Below are 18,742 nucleotides of genomic sequence, written 5' to 3' on the forward strand. Positions count from 1 at the left end.
AAGAGAAATGTCACAAGCCAATGTTACATTTCTGAGCTAATTACTGGCGCCTCTTTCCCTCCCTGTGCGTCTCTTTCTCCCTGTCCCTCTCCCTCAATCTCTCTGTCTTCATTCTTTCCCACCCTCTCTCAGTTGTGCTCTGGCTTATCAGAAGTGACATAACCTAAACTATTAGCTGGTGTCCACACCAGTTGTGAGCTCCTGTATTCGGGCAGCTTACACTGTCTGAACTGTTTACACACAGAGAAATCTGTCTATTTACAAGGAACTGTCGAAGCAAAACATCACCATGAAATGCATTGTACCTCCTGTCTACAGCAGCATCTGTTAAAGGGTGATGTACATTAGGCAGCAAGTGAGCAGTCAGTTCTTGAAGGTGATGTGTTAAAAGCAGGAACAATGAGCCACTTTTGACTATGAATGGGTCAGAGCATCTCCAAAACATTAGTCAGGACTTGTAGTGTAGTGCATGTAGTGGTCAGTGCCTACCCAAAGTGGTCCAATAAAGGACAAGCAACAGGGTAACGGACACCTAACACTCACTGATGCAATGCATGAAGGCCCCACCTCACTTGGAATGGTCAGATCTGTTGCACCAACTAAATATTATGCAGGTGGTGGCAATGTTATGGCTGATCAGTGTGTAACTATTAATACTGTGTTATTTTTTTTTTTAAAACACGTTTTACATTAATACGTTAAGTATTTCCGCCCTACAGCTCTCTCCCTGTTGAAGTAGATAGTAGCTTGGGGTTGTATGACTGAAAAGTCACTAAGCTTTCTTCTGCATGGACAAACTTTTCTATATGAACTTTGCTGCTAATGCCTGGTTCACACTACAGGATTTTTGACACATTTTGACAGACTGCACTGATTTTGCTGTGCTTAGTCATACTTAGTGAGAACTGCTCCTAATTAAACACAGCCGAATACACGGACGAACTGAGGCTCGCCGATTTTTCACACCAGGACATCAACACTGAGAGAATCAGAGCACTACATCCCCACACTACAGGATGTTGAGTCATAAACATCAAATATGGTTAATATTTTAGATTCAAAAGCTGGGCAGTCACAACTGGACTGAGTTGACTAGAAGAGGGGTAAAGGCAGGATTATTCACATCCCACAACACAAGATAATCTGGGAAGCTTGTTGAAGACCAGCCTGTAATCAGGAACACCTTTCACAGATCTGCCTCTGATAACTGGCCCAGCTATCTTGTAGTGTGTCCAGGCATAAACCAGATCAGCCAAGTCAGGATCAAATCATCCTCTGTAAACTGAAGCTGTAAGCACAGGCAGTGTCATGCAGACCTTTGGGCCTATTCCAGCACCCCTATGCAGGTACATCCATCATCAGACAGAAAAAGCACACATGTGCCAATGCAGGGTGTACAGGTGATTTTAAGGTTAACTGAATGTGGGACTGAAGCTGAATTCAAATCAACTGGAATAATTCAACCGGACTACAGTTCAGATATAAAAGCAGAGTGTCCAGTGAGTGAGGTGAACCAAACTACTAAGCATGTTCAGCGAGCATTGCACTGACTAGCTGTCTGCTAAATTGGCTAATGCCTGCTCTTAGGTGCTTAACTGATCAATTGCCAGCAACCCTGCTCTACAAAACATCATTGCTGATCAATGAAACCATAGCAAAGTAAATTAGCACTTTACATCACTACTACTTTCCTTTCTACCTTCATTGGTGGACTCTCCTGTAACTGAACAAGACCATATCTCCCTGGTTATGGAGTCAATGGATTCTTTTACTGAGCAAACACACAGAGTAGACCTTCTATGCATCAGGATGGTAATGGATTGGATCTCTTTTGTTTTCAAGGCTGTTCATAATGGAGTGTTTAAACCATCTAATAACCCTCACTGAACCAAAGGTTGAAGGTAGAAAAGTGTGTATAAAAGTAAGTCACTGTTCTGTAATATAGGTTGATTGGGTCCATATCGTGATACTGGATACTGTGATGAGCAATGGGAAACTGAAAAACAGTGGGTTTGGATGAAGAGGGGGTTCAGTATGCTGTTTTCTCTTGTACTCTGAAGTACATTCTTTCATTTATAAACAAGAAATATTTTGACATTAATTGCAATCACAAGACGATCTACTGTATACTGCCTTTAATTCAGTGGTTCCCAAACTGGTGGGAGGGGGGCAGTGGTGCTAAGGGAGCTGCATGAAAATCTATTCTTTATTATTTTATATTTATATTATTTATTTATTTATTTATTTATTTATTTTTGTTTATTATAACAGCATCTGCCACGTCTAAGAAAATAGTGCTCATTTTAAAAAGGGGAAATTGATTACTTGAAATTGATTGAAATAGTTATTAAGAGTCTGGTAAGATAAGGTCCTGGTCCACCAAGTTAGAGTAAAGGACGAGGTACGGTTGAGGGGGGCACAGTGGCACTTACTATCCACAAAAGGGGCTTTACATGAAGTTTGAGAAACTGATGCTCTAATCTATTTTATTAAATACAAATGTAGTATAATTAACAGAAGCACTGTGTGAGAACTGGCATTTTTTCACTCCTGGGCTCCCCCTAGAGTTGGGGACTGTAATTCAGTTTTATCACTCTGCAATAAATACAAATCATGGTATGAGCTCCCCCTTGTGGACAGCTGTACACATGCGTTTGTTGACGAGTTGAGAGCTACTGAACTGTCACTGAAAAGGAAGGAAGCATGTAGATTGTAGGTGGTAGGGTAAAGTTGGTTGGTGTGGCGCAACAGATAACACCACTCCCTGCCACTGAGCTACTACACCATGTGGGAGACTGGGGTTCGATTCCCAGTCTGGGTGGCTATGCTGCGCTACACCAATAAGAGTCCTTGGGCAAGACTCCTAACACTACATTGGCCCACATCTGTAATACGAGTAACCCTCTGGATAAGAGCATCAGCTAAATGCCATAAATGTAATGTGAATGTAAAGTTACGCAGCATTACACAGTTCTGGCAAAAGGTTGTTTGCAGATCCACGTAGTTCCAAGTGTGGAAATGACAGGGATGCTATTCTCCTATTAGAGTCTAAAGCTGCTATTAAAGGTAAAAATGCTACAGTGCTAAAAACACTATGCTAAATTATGTTTGACGAACGTCTGTTTGTGTTTGGATGGCGATAAAATAATAGAGATCTTAAGTAATTATGTAAGTAATTATATATTGTTTTCTTGACCAGGATGATGGCATCCCCTGGCATCCCACCTCAATTTGAACCCTGGTGGTAAGGCCCAAAAACACCTATTTAACAAATTAACCAGTTAAACAGCTGAAATAATTCTCATTTACTAAACTAAACGTATTAAACACATCTTGAACATTTACCTTATATTATTAATTTTACATTTTTATTAAAAGAATTGTATAATTAATGAAGTGTTGGTATATCATGATATCATATCATTATTGTCTAGATACTGAAATACATTGTGGTATCAATTTGAGTCTGTATCACCCACCCCTACCTCCTAACCTCATTTTATGGGTTGACATGACACACTCAGCCTAAATACTAATGAGTGTATTCTGCTGCCTCAGCTCTAAATTCATGTCAACAAAGCCCACGTTTGAGGACGTTAACAGGATACAGACTTTACACTAACATAAATAAAGGTGATGCAAAGGGTCCTTTAAGTGATGCCAAGCCAGAAGAACCCTGACATTGACGTATTTACACAAAAACGGTTCTTTATGGACCAAAAAGCTTCTTCTTCCTTCTCAAAGAAGCCTTTAATTTTAAGAGTGTAGACAGTGAATATGGTCAATTAGGCTGCTGAAGCGCAGGATGCACTTCTGTAATAGAAGACAGCAGTGCAACATAATAAGAGGGCACTATGCTCTGACAGGGAGCTAGGTGGGCCAGCCAAAACAGCATACACCCACCCACACAGAGACACACACACACACACACAGAGACACACACACACACACACAATCGCGACAAAAGACATCAAAACACGCAGGGCTATTGCTGTAAGATGGCCTGCAGTCTGCTGTAGAGCAGAGCTGGAATGACAGCTATGGATGTCTAGATGTTCCTCTAAAGCTGCACCATCAGCACCCAAACAAACAGCAGGCGCTGAGCACAGTGAAGACACAGTGAAGACACAGTGAAGACACAGTGAAGACACAGTGAAGACACAGTGAAGACACGGCTCGATCATGCACCACATTCAGGATGTCTCCAGACTCACCGGTGCTCATCGTTTCGTCCTCAAATCCGTCCGAGCTCTGCTGCAGCCCAGGTCCTCACACTCACACACACACACACTCAGGCGCGCTCCGCACGCCCCTCTGCCCAATGCAGGGATGCTCCAGACCGCCCACCGCGCCAGCCCGAGTCAGATGATCCAGAGAGGGAGCCTACAGTCCACTGCTGTGACTACAGCAAGAGTCGTGTGTGTGTGTGTGTGTGTGTGTGTGTGTTGGGAGGGGGGGTTGTGTGTGTGTGTACCGGAGCGCTCTACTGGCCTGTTTGACAGCGCTGCTGACCACACCTCTTCTCTGCCTCAGCACCATCGAGCCTGGTACACTCGCGTCCGCGCAAAGGAGCATGGGAGATTGAGTTCTTTTGGAGGATGATGGATTTGTTTTCTCTGTGGGACAAAATCCGCCAACATGAGCAGAATAAATTAGAACAAGACAGTTTTATAAGTGTAAGAGTAATAATAATTAATAATAATAATAATAATAATAATAAGAAGAAGAAGAAAGTCACTGTCCAGTAAACTAATACCTATGTGTCACGTAATTAGTGGGGCAGAATATAAAGGACTACAAATCATGTATTATTGATCTATGAGCTAAATTCTACATCTAATGTAAAATGAGGGCATTTATTATAACATTTATTATAACATTTATTATAAAACACGAGTTATTTTAGTAGTAATCTGCTGCCCCCTAGTGGTGAAACTGCAGCCCTGCACACTAGTGAATGTCGATGCTGCATTTAAAGGGCTGTACTATTTCAGGCAAAAAGGTGCCAGTCAGCTCGCTGTTTTGTTGAAACGTAGGTACCAAATAATCACTTGCTGTTCCCTAAAGCGATTTCTGTCGTGATATTTAAATGGCGTGATATTTAAAATGGCTAAATGTTGCATTAATGTCATGATAATAAAACTACAATGAACCGAGTCGTCATGGATTTAATTAACTAGGTCTTTTGTTCTGTTTGATTGAGGCAGACTGGGCACTCATAACCCCTATTTCTTTCATTGTTTGTGTATCACGACGCTGGTCGTTGTCGACATAACATAGTTGTCTATCTGACTGGACATAAGACGTGGGCTCCTAATAGTAGCTGCAGATGTTACGCTCGGTACCAGAGCATCGGAGCAGTGTCGACACCGGGCTGCGAATTGAATCATTACAATGAATCGATTCGAATTAAAGATTCGAGTACTTACGGGGAAAAACTGGAGAACCAAAAAAACGGGCCCGGAGAGAGAAAAGGGTTAAATAGTTGCATTATGAGAAGCTACAGCCTAAAAGTGTGATAGGTAAATAAATGTTATTTTTATTATTTTATTATTAAAAATATTTTTTTAAAAGTATAATATATATATATTTTTTTTGTTCATTTAACGACACATTTGTGTTGTGATAGGGGTTTATTTATGTGATTAAGCCTCGATGGAAACAACCATATGTAATTGTAGGAAATTAAACTGGACGGTAGATGGCAGCATAGAGCCAAGTGTCAAATTTTTCAAAACACTGAACCATTTTCAGAAATAGTTGCTTCAAATATGTTAATGCTTCAAAAAACTTCCTAATTACCACCACTAACTAACTAATAGTCGGGTTTTCTTATTTTATGCTGTTAAATTGTCAAAAACCTCCGAATACACGCCAGTCAAATGCAAGGGCAAAGTACCCGGATGTGTCGTTCTCATCTATGAACAAACGAGGGCACTAGCGTCAGTGTGTGAAGTGTAGACGTGTGTGGTTTGGGACGCAGCCTGAGCCACCAACACGCGGGCGCATGTTGACGAGCGGCGAACGTCATATTTGGGCGACAAACATAGGCAGCATGCTGCAGTGTAGACTGGTGTGAGTGAGAGGTTTTGGCTCAGGGGTAATCTCAGCAGCACTGCCCGGACTGGAAGATGGCAAACACGGAGGATCTCGGAGATATAGAAGCCATCATTCAGGATGGAGAGGATAGGAAAGCTCCACAGTGTCCACATGGTGAGTAGAGTGCCTGACAGATCGCCACTCCTCGAGTTTTATCACAGTGTGTCTGACTGTTTGTTCATTGCATCCAGTGCTTACTTTGACTGTGTGTGTGTGTGTGTGTGTGTGTGTGTGTGTGGTTGTGTGTGTGTGTGTGTGTGTGGTTGTGGTTGTGTGTGTGTGTGGTTGTGTGTGTGTGTGTGTGTGTGTGGTTGTGTGTGTGTGTGTGGTTGTGTGTGTGTGTGTGTGTGTGGTTGTGTGTGTGTGTGGTTGTGTGTGTGTGTGTGTGTGTGGTTGTGTGTGTGTGGTTGTGTGTGTGTGGTTGTGTGTGTGTGGTTGTGTGTGTGTGGTTGTGGTTGTGTGTGGTTGTGGTTGTGTGTGGTTGTGGTTGTGTGTGGTTGTGGTTGTGTGTGTGTGTGGTTGTGTGTGTGTGTGTGTGGTTGTGTGTGTGTGTGGTTGTGTGTGTGGTTGTGTGTGTGTGTGTGTGGTTGTGTGTGTGTGTGGTTGTGTGTGTGGTTGTGTGTGTGTGTGTGTGTGTGTGTGTGTGTGTGTGTGGTTGTGTGTGTGTGGTTGTGGTTGTGTGTGTGTGTGGTTGTGTGTGTGTGTGGTTGTGTGTGGTGTTGTGTGTGTGTGTGTGTGTGTGTGTGTGGTTGTGGTTGTGTGTGTGTGGTTGTGTGTGTGTGTGTGTGGTTGTGTGTGTGTGTGTGTGGTTGTGTGTGGTGTTGTGTGTGTGTGTGTGTGTGTGTGTGTGTGTGTGTGTGTGGGTGTGGGTTCCAGGGCCTACCGTGCTGTTTGAGGTGAAGTGTGAAGGAGAGAAGAATGGGAGGAGGTTCTATGCTTGTTCTGCATGTCGTGATAGAAAGGAGTGCAACTTCTTTCAGTGGGAGAATGAAAAGGTGAGTAAAGATCTCAGAGCAGGAAGCCTTTCACTGAGATTGGGGGGTTGGGGGGTTGTCCAAGTATTAAAAAGGTAAAGGTAAAGGTGCACGTATTTGTCCTCCACATTTAACCCATATGTGGTAGTGAACACACACTCACACACACTAGTGAACTAGGGGCAGTGAGTACACACACACACACCCAGAGCGGTGGGCAGCCAACTCCAGCACCCGGGGAGCAGAGAGGGTAAAGGGCCTTGCTCAAGGGCCCAACAGTGGCAGCTTTCCAAGCCCGGGAATCGAACCCACAACCCTGTTATAACCCGGCGCTCTAACCGCTGAGCCACCACTGCCCCTAGGCTCAAGTTGTGTGTTTGTCTGGTTGGTGGGTGGGTGGGTGGGTTGGTTGGTGTAACAGTTCTTGTCTAGTCAGATTTCTGCACAACCTGAAGTTCTCTCAAAGCAATTTGATTGGCATGTACATGAATCAGCCATAGCATTAGCACTATATACAGGTGAGGTGAAAAACACTGATTATCATCATCTACACCACACAAGTGAACAGCCAGTTCTTGAAGGTGATTATGTGTGAAAAGCAGGAACAATGGTCAAGCGTACAAGTCTGGGCCACTTTGACTCTTTAAGCCATACTGTGCTGGCTGGACGACTGGGTCAGAACATCTCCAAAACATCAGGCATCAGGTCTTCCTGGTATGCAGTGGTCAGACCCAACCAAAAGTGGACCCCATGAGCACCTAAGGCTCATTGATGCTCATGGAGGCCCCACCTCACCACTTACGGGACTTAAAGCATCGGCTGCTAACGTCTTGTGGAATCCATGCCTCAAATGCTCAGACTTGTTGTGGGGGCCCTACTCAATATTAGGCAGGTGGTGCTAATATTGTGGCTGATCAGTGTAAAGCATAAGGGTGTCGGTCAAATGCCTTAAATGTGTTTGCTTATGTGTTTGTTTTAGGTATCAGAGGCGAGGCTGCTTGCGAGAGAGCAACAGAACCGGTCAAAGATGCCTCCCTTCACACATGCACAATACTGCACAAGGTGTGTTTCTGTGCTGCACGAATGAGTTGAATCTAAAGAGAACTAAGTACCTTGGACCAGTGCTTCTTAATCATTCTTCAGGAGGATCCACTTAGGTGCACAGTTTCACCTACCAAATCATGCTCTCCCACAGAAGGGAAATTGAAGGAATGGTCGAGAAAGAAATGGTTTATGTCTGAACAAATTCTTTTTCTATTAGCTCTAGCGTTAAACTAATGAACTTCTGGCTCCAAACCTGGCTCGGATCATCAGCTAAAATTTTATGCCATGCCATTCCTTTAACCCTTGAGATCAAGTAATATAGGGTGCACAGCGATATCGGAATTATAGCAGTATTGGAAGATAGATTAGAAATAAATGATCCACCAGGGCTGCCACAGTTAGTCCATAACATTGATTCTGAAAATGCATCGACCTCAATATTTTTAAACCAGTGCATTGTTTATTATTGTTATTATTATTATTATTTCTTTATAAATGTAACCTTTCAGGAGGTCACCTTTCCTGTGATTTGCTTCAATTCAAATAATAATTATTTTTTTTAACACCACTACGTAATTGCTGCATGCATGACTTCAGACATTTTTGGCTCCAGTCATGGTCAACTCCATTCAATGTTCCCTTTGACTTAGGAAAATAAATTGTTTGCATTAATGGATTAATCAATAACATAATCAATATGTTAATCAGTAGTAAAAATCATCATTAGTGGCAGCCCTAGATTTGATCAATAATTTAAAGCAATATTTAATGATGTATTTATTAAACTCTAGAGGAGCAGACGGTTTGTTATGCTGTGTTAAAAAAAATCAGCATTTTATTCATTTTGCTTCGTCTGTAACCCTCTACCAATACATAATACATAAATAACATAAATGGACTTAGACCCCAGTTGCTATATTATGTAAACTGTGGCAGCTGGTTATCTACTCGCATAGAAAGCATGTATTGCTGCATACATGAGAAATAGAAGCATCATCCTCAAATTCCCATATCACTGCATCTCTAATACGACATGAAAGGCCTTGGCGATTTAGAAGTCTTACAGCTTTTTTTCATTCTTCTTTCAGATTCAGAGAGTTCGTGTCTCTCCCACTGGATCAGAAGAGGTTTTGTGTGGAATGTCAGATCCTGCTTCTTCCTGGAGAATGGGACAGTCATGCCTCACACCAGATACTCTCAGACATCACAGTGTCGCAGCTGAGGAGGCCCAGTCTATTGCTGTGCCCTTTGGAGAATAAGAAGAGTAATGCACAGTACCTGTTCGCTGATCGCAGCTGCCGTTTCCTCCTGGATGTGCTCTCTGGATTAGGGTTCCGGAAGGTTCTCTGTGTGGGGACGCCACGGTGGGTTTCTGTTCATGCTTATGAAGCTGGAATGAAATTTAGGTATTGCATCGTATTTAAACTGTGTTCACATCAAGCAGATTTGATGCCAAGATATATACATCAGATGCATATGGATGTTGTAGGATTTGAAGATTAGAGATTCTGTGTTGCTATTGGATTTCTTACAGATCCTACATTTAATTCTGCAGCTTTCTTAGTTGTTGAATCTGAAAAAGGTCTTAGTTCTTGTTCTATCAGATCAACTCACCAGTGAATGAATTACAGTAGTCCCAATAACAGTTTCTGAATAGTTTTACCATGTAACTTCTAATGAAGTCATTCTGTAGAGAATTGCTCTTAGGGTACTGTAAACAGGGAGTAAGAAAAGTCAAGGTCTAGGGTGTTTTTTTTGTTTGTTTTTTTTCTTATAGTGACAACTCATTCATGGAATCATGATTCAAAGGCATCTCAGACGCAAACCCGCAGAAGCCTGCAAATAAACTGCTCAAAAAATAATGATTTGAAACATGTTATCCACTATTTGAAAGAATACATTGCCAAATGGACAAGTCCAGTGTTAGCATGGTCTTACTATACCATAATTAAGGACACAAATTTAAGTATCACATTATTATTGTTATTATTATTTAATTAATAATAATAATGATGATGATGATAAAATAATAATAATAATAATAATAATAATAATTGTTGATTAACTTTTTACATGTTTAAGTATAGCTTAGTTGCCCAATTACATTTTGACACCTCTGTGTGTAGATCAGTTTCCTATCAAGACAGCCCAAATGACATCTAATCTTTCACACGTACAAGTGTATCAAGTGAATATACTATGCACTCTCGATTAACAGGGTAATTGCAATATTCAGTGTTTTTTAGATATGGAATATTAATAGATTTTCCAATTTCAGATAACATTAAAACAGTCAAACAAATTTTCAACCTGAAGTTGAGATGATCTTAACCCTGTGTAGTGTTACAGTGACTTTTTAATGTTTTGTTTACATGAACATTTATTCACTAATTACAGATTACATGAACTAATTAAGATACAAAGTGCAGAGAACAAGAGTGACACCATGAAGAGTTTGCTGTTGGATATTGATTTCAGGTAAGTTCTTTGTATTCACTCTTAAGTCTCAATTATAAATGAAGTTTTACTTCATTGTTTAACATAGAACTATAAAATTACATTTATCCCATTTATTACATAGATATTTGTGTATATATATAATTTAGAGGCTGAGGTCACAGATTTCAATATGATCTGGTGCACTGTGTCCATCTTTGGGTTTAAAAAAGCGAAAGGCAGGAAACAGCGGCTCAGTAAACTGGTGATAGGCTCTCTCAAACACGGCTGTAGAAGCTGCTGAGAACTCCTGCAGCACTTTCATGCTTTCAGCATCGTAGAATGCCAGACGACCCTTCTGGTAGTTTACAAAGATGCCCAACTTGTCTGGAGCCCCTCGCCCTGCCCTGACAGACAGCGCCACATGCCGGTCATTGTGCCAGGCTGAAAGATGTCCGTCCTGAAACTCCAGACTCCACGACAGCCTGTTTCTGCCCAGTTTTGTGCTTTTATCTTGCCCTTTCCTATTCAGGCTGACATATGCCACGCCCACAGCCCAGGCAGAGCAGTAGTGAACATCTACTTCCCAGTAATGCTGGCCTGCTGTTATTGCAGCTGAGCCCAAGGCACAGTAGACCTGATCAAACTGCTGGGGGTGATTTGGAGCAGAACAGTCTTCCATGCACAACAAGGAGATGTTCATGGCCTGCCCCTTTGAAGTCACCTTGATCTGTCTGTGGCTGGTTGTCCTGTCAATCACCACGTCTGTAGAGTCTGGAAATAAAGATATGTATACATTATAGTGTAGGTGCAAAAAAGTTTATCCGCAGTATAGGCAAGCATGGGTGTATAGGCAGTTTACACCTGGTCATTTTATGCATCTTGCGTATCGGGATTAGCTCTTAGTTCTTGATGTCTCGTTTGCATAAAATAGTAGCGTCAGTAATATTTATTAAGTAATAATTTCCATTAATATTACTCTAATTAATGGACAGAATAGTGGTAGAAGCACATAGTTTACCCAGCAGAAGGATCTTTCTCTGTAGTTGAGCTTGCAGATCCTTTGAGATCTTTCCCAAAGCCTTCATAAGCTTCTGGAATTTCTCTTCGTTAAGCCTAATGGCCTCCTCAGCTGCATCCAGCTTCTTATGGCAGCTACAGGATAGTTGGTTCAAAAGCTACAGTTAGTTGTGCCTTGGGTAGACGTGAGCTGTAATAGTATCAACTTCAGTGTCTCCCCGTCATATTACTAATATCAAACTAGGCTTACCTGAGATCCTCAGCTAAGACCTGAAAGTAGAAGACGAAATCAGTTTCAGAAGAGCCAGACATATTTTCCTGACTGTGAGGTCTGTGGTTTTTCCTAAAGTAATTAAATTACTAAATGTATTTATACTCTGTAAATGCATAAATGTACTTTAAATAGACTAGTGCCTAAAATACAGGCTTGTTGGTCCAGTCTTACCGACTGATTGCTCTCAGAGCTGCTCTCCTGCAGTTTCTTGGTGGTGCTGATGTGTTTGCGCACCAGTCTCTGGTGCTGGGTCCAGTCCTGCAGAAGCCGGGTCAGTTTACTGCTGCTCTCCCTGTGGTCCTGTTCTAGCGTGCCCAGAACAGCCTGTTCGTCCTTTTCCAAGGCCAGGCGCATGCCGTCAAAGCGCTCGCGTACCTGCTGTTCTATCTCCTCTGCACTAGCCTTCACTCCAAGCAGACAGAAGGAAGAGGGTTTTAGTGCTGGGTGTGTCATAATTATGATTAAAATGCTTTAAACCCCGGTCGAACTCCAGGGCATTAACTTATTAAAGCTGAGGCTTTTTAATTGAGTGCATTAATGAGCATTCCTGAACATGCTAGTGCCTAGGAATGTGTGAAAATCATCTGCTTATCACTTACAGTCAGGTTGGCTTGGCGTTTTTTCAGAGATGCCATTCGAGCCTCTGCCTTTTTACTCTCGTTCTCCAGCTCCTCCAGCAAACTTGACAGCTGCTCCTAATGTTGACACATTTCTTGAACTCAGTGTAGTAGAGTTTCTTTTATTCTACAAATTAGTTTAAATGTAATTTCATCATCATCATCATCTGCTGGTGACCAGAGGGGTATTTCACAAAGCAGGCTTTTCTCAACATTACGTGGCAATTGTAGCTTAAAATAGCAGCTTCAGAGTCCTGTTGATGCTCCACTGACTAATGGGGAGAATAGCTTCTCTGTCATTTCTACTCCAAACCAGAATGCCAGAACTGCGTAGCACTGAGTTATATTTGTGTAAGATGCTGTAATATTACTCTACTACCTTTTCAATTCAGATGTCCGTTCTTTATCTCTCAACTGGTCAAGAAATGCACATGTAGAGTGTGTCCATGAGGGGCACTCAAAGCACGATTTATGAGTAGTGTAAAGTGAATTGCACTCCATAACTGTAGGGGGAGCCAAGGAGCAAATAATACCAATTCTTGCAAAATGCTCTTTTACACTGAACGTAACCTATTTTTTCCCATTTACGAATATTTTCACATGCATACACATGTAGCATTTTGTTAAAACAAGTGATTTGTCCAACAAAAACTGATAAATTAAACTTAAAAGTTCGGCTGCGTCCGTAACTCCGCCTCCATTGATGATAAATGATAAATGATTGATGATAACATGTAGAGGATTTTCCCCTCATATTTTGTAGCAGTGGGCAGCGAACATCCAAATACACAGTATACCCTGCTAGCGCCTCACTAAGTTCCGCCTCTGCACGCTTGTTATTGACCCTCTAATGTGCATTTTTCAAATGTGCTGAAAGGGTGGGAGACCCCTCTGATTTTCAAATGTGGATGTACTCTTTAATACCAGTAATAATATCTGCAGGGATGGATGATATGGCACATATAATATTGTGATACTTGACCCTTGTCCCATACAAGATCATATTTTAGTTTCTGTTGGGGGGGGGATTTCCTATATTTCCTATATGCCATACATTTACATTTCTGGCATATAGGAAACGCTCCTAATCCAGAGCGACTTACAAAAGTTCTTAATCATTCACTCAGTTTTAAAAGCCAGTGTCTAGATACTTGTAAACTCTGAAACTGCCAGAAATGAGCACCCAATAACCCTGATGCAACCCAATTGCAAGCAGTACACAATTTCTATAACCAGAATGGAGATGTTTTAGTTTTTTAAGATTTTAGTGTTTAATTCATTAATAAAGTGCTCTCTAAAGAGTTTGACGTTAGTGAGGCGATTCTGCTGTTTAGATGCTCAGGCACTAATGCATCATAAATAAATAATAATAAATTTTTTACCACTAAACAATCCAGTTAACTGAGAAATCCTGCCTTGCTCCCCAGAATTTACTGCTGATTTTACAGCACCTTAGGAAAAATGTGACCAAACCTGTGTGTATTCGACTGTGACTGCGGCTGCTTTACGGAGTGTTTTTGGGGAGCGAGGGTAGGGATTGGTGACGGGGGCCGAACCCAGCAGGTCGGATCCTGGCATGTGGGTTGTGGAGTTCTGTTCTGCCATTTCTGCGAATGCAGCACAAACAGAACATTTGTAATGAAAATCTGAAGGTTTTAAACTGTTAAAACTGTTAAAACATTGTTCACCCCTTGAGCATTCTTCATTCCTGCCTAATCACAAGCTTACGGTCTGAGTTCAGTGAAGTGCACTTTCTTTTCTGTGGGGTAAAAACAGCTCCTCTCAGCTTGAGGAAGGAAGGTTGCAGTATGTCACAACACGTCTGTAGCACAGTCTGCCTGTTGCATTCAGCATTTAACAGCATTCAGAGCTTAGCGATGTTCAGAATACCCTGATCATTCAAATAACTGCATTCAGATCGATGCTGTAACCCCTTTAAACTATGCTTTTATATTTGATCATTTGCATTACTTATTTTGTGCAGCAGTCACAGCTGATTTCCTTTAGAGGTAATTTTGCAGTGGCTTTTTTTACAGTAAATTACTACAGCAGATTCCAAGAATGTATTAAACTGTTCAGTCCATAATAAAGAAGTAAAACTTACTCTGCACTGTGGAGTGTGTGTGTGGTTGTGCTCTCTCTGCTCTCCTCACTGGTATGTGTTTGAGACGCTGTAAATGATTGTTTAAGCCTATAACAAGCCAAAGCCTGTTTGCATCTGTGCACATGTACGTGCGTGTATGCGTCTGCAGTATTTCCCGTGCCAGTTCATACTTTGGCACCTGATTTGATGATCATTCCTCTGGAGACATAGCCTATGGGGTTTATGGGTACAGCATGAACACTTTCTTCACTAAGCCAAACTAAAACCAAGCCAAATAAAAACATATTAAGATGACTGAGGGCTTGTTTATCTCTAAATATGTGGCTCAGTTTACAGAAAATAAAGAAATATCTGGTTAATTACCTTACAATCAAAGTTTCCACATGTATGTTTTCACAGACTTATTGGCCCAATATGCAGAGAGGTGCAACAGTGGGTTTGAGATGTCCTTCAGGCGTGGTAGTACCTGTCCCTCCGAGGGTTTTATGCCTACAGTGGTCAGAGCAACGAGTCTGTAGTTATTTAGTCTTTTTTAGCGCATAGGGTTTAAAGCAGGAAGGCACTCCCCATAGTTTCAGTCATGCAAGTTGGTCAGCCCATCAGACAGGAGGGTAACACATTAACCGGGTTTGGTCTCTTGAAGAGCTGACTCACATCCTGTTCACAGATCTAAACCATTTATCAGGGTTTGCAATGTCATAATGTTGCATTAAACACTACATAAACCAGATTATGGTTTCATTCTTTGATGGCAGTCTTTATGTATTTCTGAAATCCTGTTCCAGCCTTTATAATGAGCTGTAAAAAATAAATAAATAAATAAATAATTGCAGCTCAGGGACTGAACTATAGAATCCACAACTAGTCTCACAGCCATGGTGTTTGCCTTTTGTGTTCTTTTTTTCTCTTGCAGATATTCCCAGTTTTATGGGCAGGGGGAATTCTGCCATTATAACATGTTTAACCATCACTTCTTTAATGGAGAGGTAACAAAACAGCCACCTTCTTACTCAACCTGTGTCTACATTTCATTTTGATAACCTCTTCTGAAGATACACGTGATAAATGACTAGTCTCATATTTCTCCTGCTCTACAGGAGGCATCCAAGGTTTTCCAGGACTTTCTGACTGAGGATGGATCTAAAATAGTGATGGTGGCAGATCCACCTTTTGGGGGTCTGGTGAAGCTACTGGGCCACACATTCTTTAAGATATCAGAAATGTGGAGAAAGCTCCAGGGAACAGGTGTGTGTCCTTATTTATTTGAATGTGTTTGTTTATGGCTTAATCTATAACTGTGGCTGAATACTACTCTGTGTTCATGGAGCCTTACTTTCTTCTCAGTAATGATATATGCATGAACAAATGTTTGTGGACACCCCTTCTAATGAATGTATTTAGCTACTTTATGTTGCACCCATCACACACACACAGCTTGTCTAGTCCCTCTACAGAAGTATTGCCAATAGAATAGGACTCTATGGAGCAGATAAACAAACTTATAGGCACCATACCTAAAGCCGTGTGCAGGCTAGAGGGGCATAAAGCCCTCAGCATTGAGCTGTGGAGCAGTGGAACTGTGTCCTCTGGAATGAATAAATAAATAATTGTAGGTTGGGGATGGGGTGGTAATCATCAAATATCCTGACCTCAATAATGCTCTTGTCACTGAGTGCAATCGGATACTCTCAGCAATGCTCCAAAATCTAGTGGGAGGCCTTCCCTGGACAGTAGAGATTTTTAATAATACCCTTGATCTCGGAAGAAATAATGAATGAGTAAGTGTCCCAGTATGTTTGTCTATAGTGCATTCAGATGTAAACTAATGACTATTTTGACACTGTTCTGCAGAGGGCAGTGTGTCGGAGATGCCGATGGTGTGGATATTCCCCTATTACTTTGAGCCACGGATTCTTGACTGCTTTCCTTCCTTTACTATGTTGGATTATCAGGTATAAAATTAAGCAAAATCTGGAACCAGTATTATATGAAGCTGCAACCCGTTATTAATTTATTGATCATTTTCAAAATTGTCTGTGAAATAGATAATTGGTCAAATTGATCTGATGTATTGTCCAAAATGGAACTGAAAAAATACTAATAATACTTATTTAAAAACATGTATTTTAAAGTCATGTCTGCAGTTTTATGCATTTTATGTAACTATGACTTCATACTGTATTGTTCTCATTAATTATTCATATTATTAATATTATATTATTATCTTAGTATTCAAATGTTATAATATACTAGGCCTAAATGTGGATTTAAGCGGTCCTCGAACATCTACTCTCTGCCTCTTCCAAACCCCGAAATGTCAGGTTACAATTACTATGCATTCATAAGCATTCATAGAATCAAACCTTAATATCTAATAGCAAATCACCCCACTGCTACTCCTCCAACAGAAAAGATGACATGCAGATTAAGTAGTTGACCAAAATATTAACCATTGATGTTATGGCCTAGACTGCCACCTATGTAACTGATGCAGGTAATTTAACTGTGCTCAGCCCCAATATGCTTTGTTGACCGTGCTGAAACTAGTAGTCGTACTGTTATTCATTACACTTTGTTATTTATCTTTACTGCAGGTAGATTATGATAACCACCCTTTGTACAAGCATGGAAAGTCTGGCCGGAAGCAGTCTCCTGTCCGACTGTTCTCCAATCTCTGTCCCAAAGACATTGTTTTGCCACAGGAGGAAGGCTACAGGTAAACCTAAAACAAACATCCCACTGTTCTAGGGCAAGTTCATCTCTATTTCAACTCAATTAGTGATCATTAAAAAAACAAACAAAAAAAGCTGTCCTTCTCAATCCGCTACTTGTCTTTCTCCTTTCGTTCCTAATGTCAGATTTTGCAACATTTGTCAGAGATACGTGTCAGCAGAGAACAAACACTGCTACCTATGTAATGCCTGCACGTCAAAGGTAGGCCTTGCTTTTCTTGAATATTTGAGACAGAAAGAAAACAAGAAAGCTGAAAGAAATCTCCTCTTCTCCCCAGAATGGGACAGAGTGGAAACATTGTCCAGAATGCGACAAGTGTGTGAAGTCCTGTAAGTGCCATTATTTATTAGTCTTAAATTGGGTTCCCAAGTGTGATAGAGATGATGTTATGGATTTGTGATTCTTAATTTCTTCTTTAGTTTAAATCCAGTTTTAATCACCTGTACTGACCAGCCAAATGTTTTGTGTTGTCATGATCTGTCCCCTCAGCCTGGCGCCATTGTTCCCCATGTGGGCATTGTGCACTACCAAATCACCAGTGTGGGCAGACGGGCTGTTACAGCTGTGGCGAGCAAGGGCACAAGCGCAGGGCCTGCCCTAGCAAAGGCAAGAAAAAGTGAGTAGATCTTTATAAAGTAGTGAGAAGCTGAACATACATGCACATGGGTTGCCACCAACCACAAACCACATCTACATAAGCAGTTAAAACTGTTAAAAAAAAAAAGCTTGCAAACATAACGCACACTGCATATTGCATATTTACAGTCACAGAGACGGTGACTTTTTGTAATTTTGCCTCTGAACACCAGCTCAAAAGATGTGAAATGACGCAATGTGGTTTAACTTGAGTTTAACAAAAATATTGCATTAGCCATTTAGGAATTATCATCTTAGGAGTTGTCCTCACTGTATGTGTGAGATATGGAAACTGTATGCTAAGCACAACCTACTGATATTTGCTGGCTCTTGTGGTTGAACTTGCAGCTTACAGCAGCAGCAGAAGAAGAAGAGTGGGAAAGGAGCTCTAGGAAAGTTTAAAAAGAGCGGCAACAAAACCACAGGCAAACACAAGAGGGGCAAAAATGCACACGGCAAGAAGAAACTGGTCACATGACTTCTCACTCAGTATAACAGCACTGCAGAAGTAAGGCCATAACTTGAGTTATTCATCTTGCATCTGCTTAAGTGCAGCATTAGCAAGGCTGAACCATGACCCTTTTGTAGCCCAGTAAAGTATGAGGACACTGAGGGGTAACATGGAATGCTACTGGTACTTCATTTTAGGGTGTGGGAGCCTCTATCCAATGTTTGAAAAAAAAAAACTGTTTTACAGTCTAGATTTTTAAAACAAACTGTTTTGGGTTTTTTTTTTGTTTGTTTGTTTTTTTACATTTTAAGTGTGAGAGTGGAGAATAAATAAGAAAGCTACAGTGAAACATGA

General features: G+C 41.1%; 3 protein-coding genes across 4 annotated transcripts in view; 1 reads left to right on the forward strand and 2 right to left on the reverse strand.

Moving 5' to 3' along the window:
- ablim2 (actin binding LIM protein family, member 2) overlaps positions 1-4,531 on the reverse strand; it is a 96,443-nt gene extending 91,912 nt beyond the window's left edge. The window contains exon 1 of the mRNA XM_072667986.1: positions 4,215-4,531. Within this exon, the coding sequence (XP_072524087.1) occupies positions 4,215-4,224 (10 nt within the window). The 5' untranslated portion in view covers positions 4,225-4,531. The remainder of the gene's footprint in view (positions 1-4,214) is intronic.
- Positions 4,532-6,045: 1,514 nt separating this feature from the next.
- Positions 6,046-18,737, forward strand: zcchc4 (zinc finger, CCHC domain containing 4). The gene is made up of 13 exons (XM_072666883.1): positions 6,046-6,213; positions 6,976-7,094; positions 8,053-8,135; positions 9,206-9,481; positions 10,515-10,595; positions 15,482-15,554; positions 15,666-15,813; positions 16,420-16,520; positions 17,163-17,284; positions 17,427-17,502; positions 17,579-17,630; positions 17,791-17,917; positions 18,286-18,737. Exons 1-13 carry the CDS (start codon positions 6,132-6,134, stop codon positions 18,413-18,415), a joined length of 1,470 nt encoding a protein of 489 aa, XP_072522984.1. The 5' UTR covers positions 6,046-6,131; the 3' UTR covers positions 18,416-18,737.
- Positions 10,508-15,161, reverse strand: LOC140543707 (probable E3 ubiquitin-protein ligase TRIML1). 2 transcript variants are annotated; one of them, XM_072666885.1, is made up of 7 exons: positions 14,932-15,161; positions 13,938-14,071; positions 12,447-12,542; positions 12,019-12,249; positions 11,824-11,843; positions 11,575-11,708; positions 10,508-11,327 (listed from the first exon to the last, which is right to left on the reverse strand). In XM_072666885.1, exons 2-7 carry the CDS (start codon positions 14,067-14,069, stop codon positions 10,720-10,722), a joined length of 1,221 nt encoding a protein of 406 aa, XP_072522986.1. In that variant the 5' UTR covers positions 14,070-14,071; positions 14,932-15,161; the 3' UTR covers positions 10,508-10,719. The 2 variants fall into 2 exon arrangements, with proteins under 2 accessions (XP_072522986.1, XP_072522985.1); XM_072666884.1 differs by lacking the exon at positions 14,932-15,161 and adding an exon at positions 14,569-14,628.
- Positions 18,738-18,742: the final 5 nt, after the last annotated feature.

Source organism: Salminus brasiliensis, chromosome 22 (genome assembly GCF_030463535.1).
Source record: "Salminus brasiliensis chromosome 22, fSalBra1.hap2, whole genome shotgun sequence".
Classification (NCBI taxonomy): domain Eukaryota; kingdom Metazoa; phylum Chordata; class Actinopteri; order Characiformes; family Bryconidae; genus Salminus; species Salminus brasiliensis.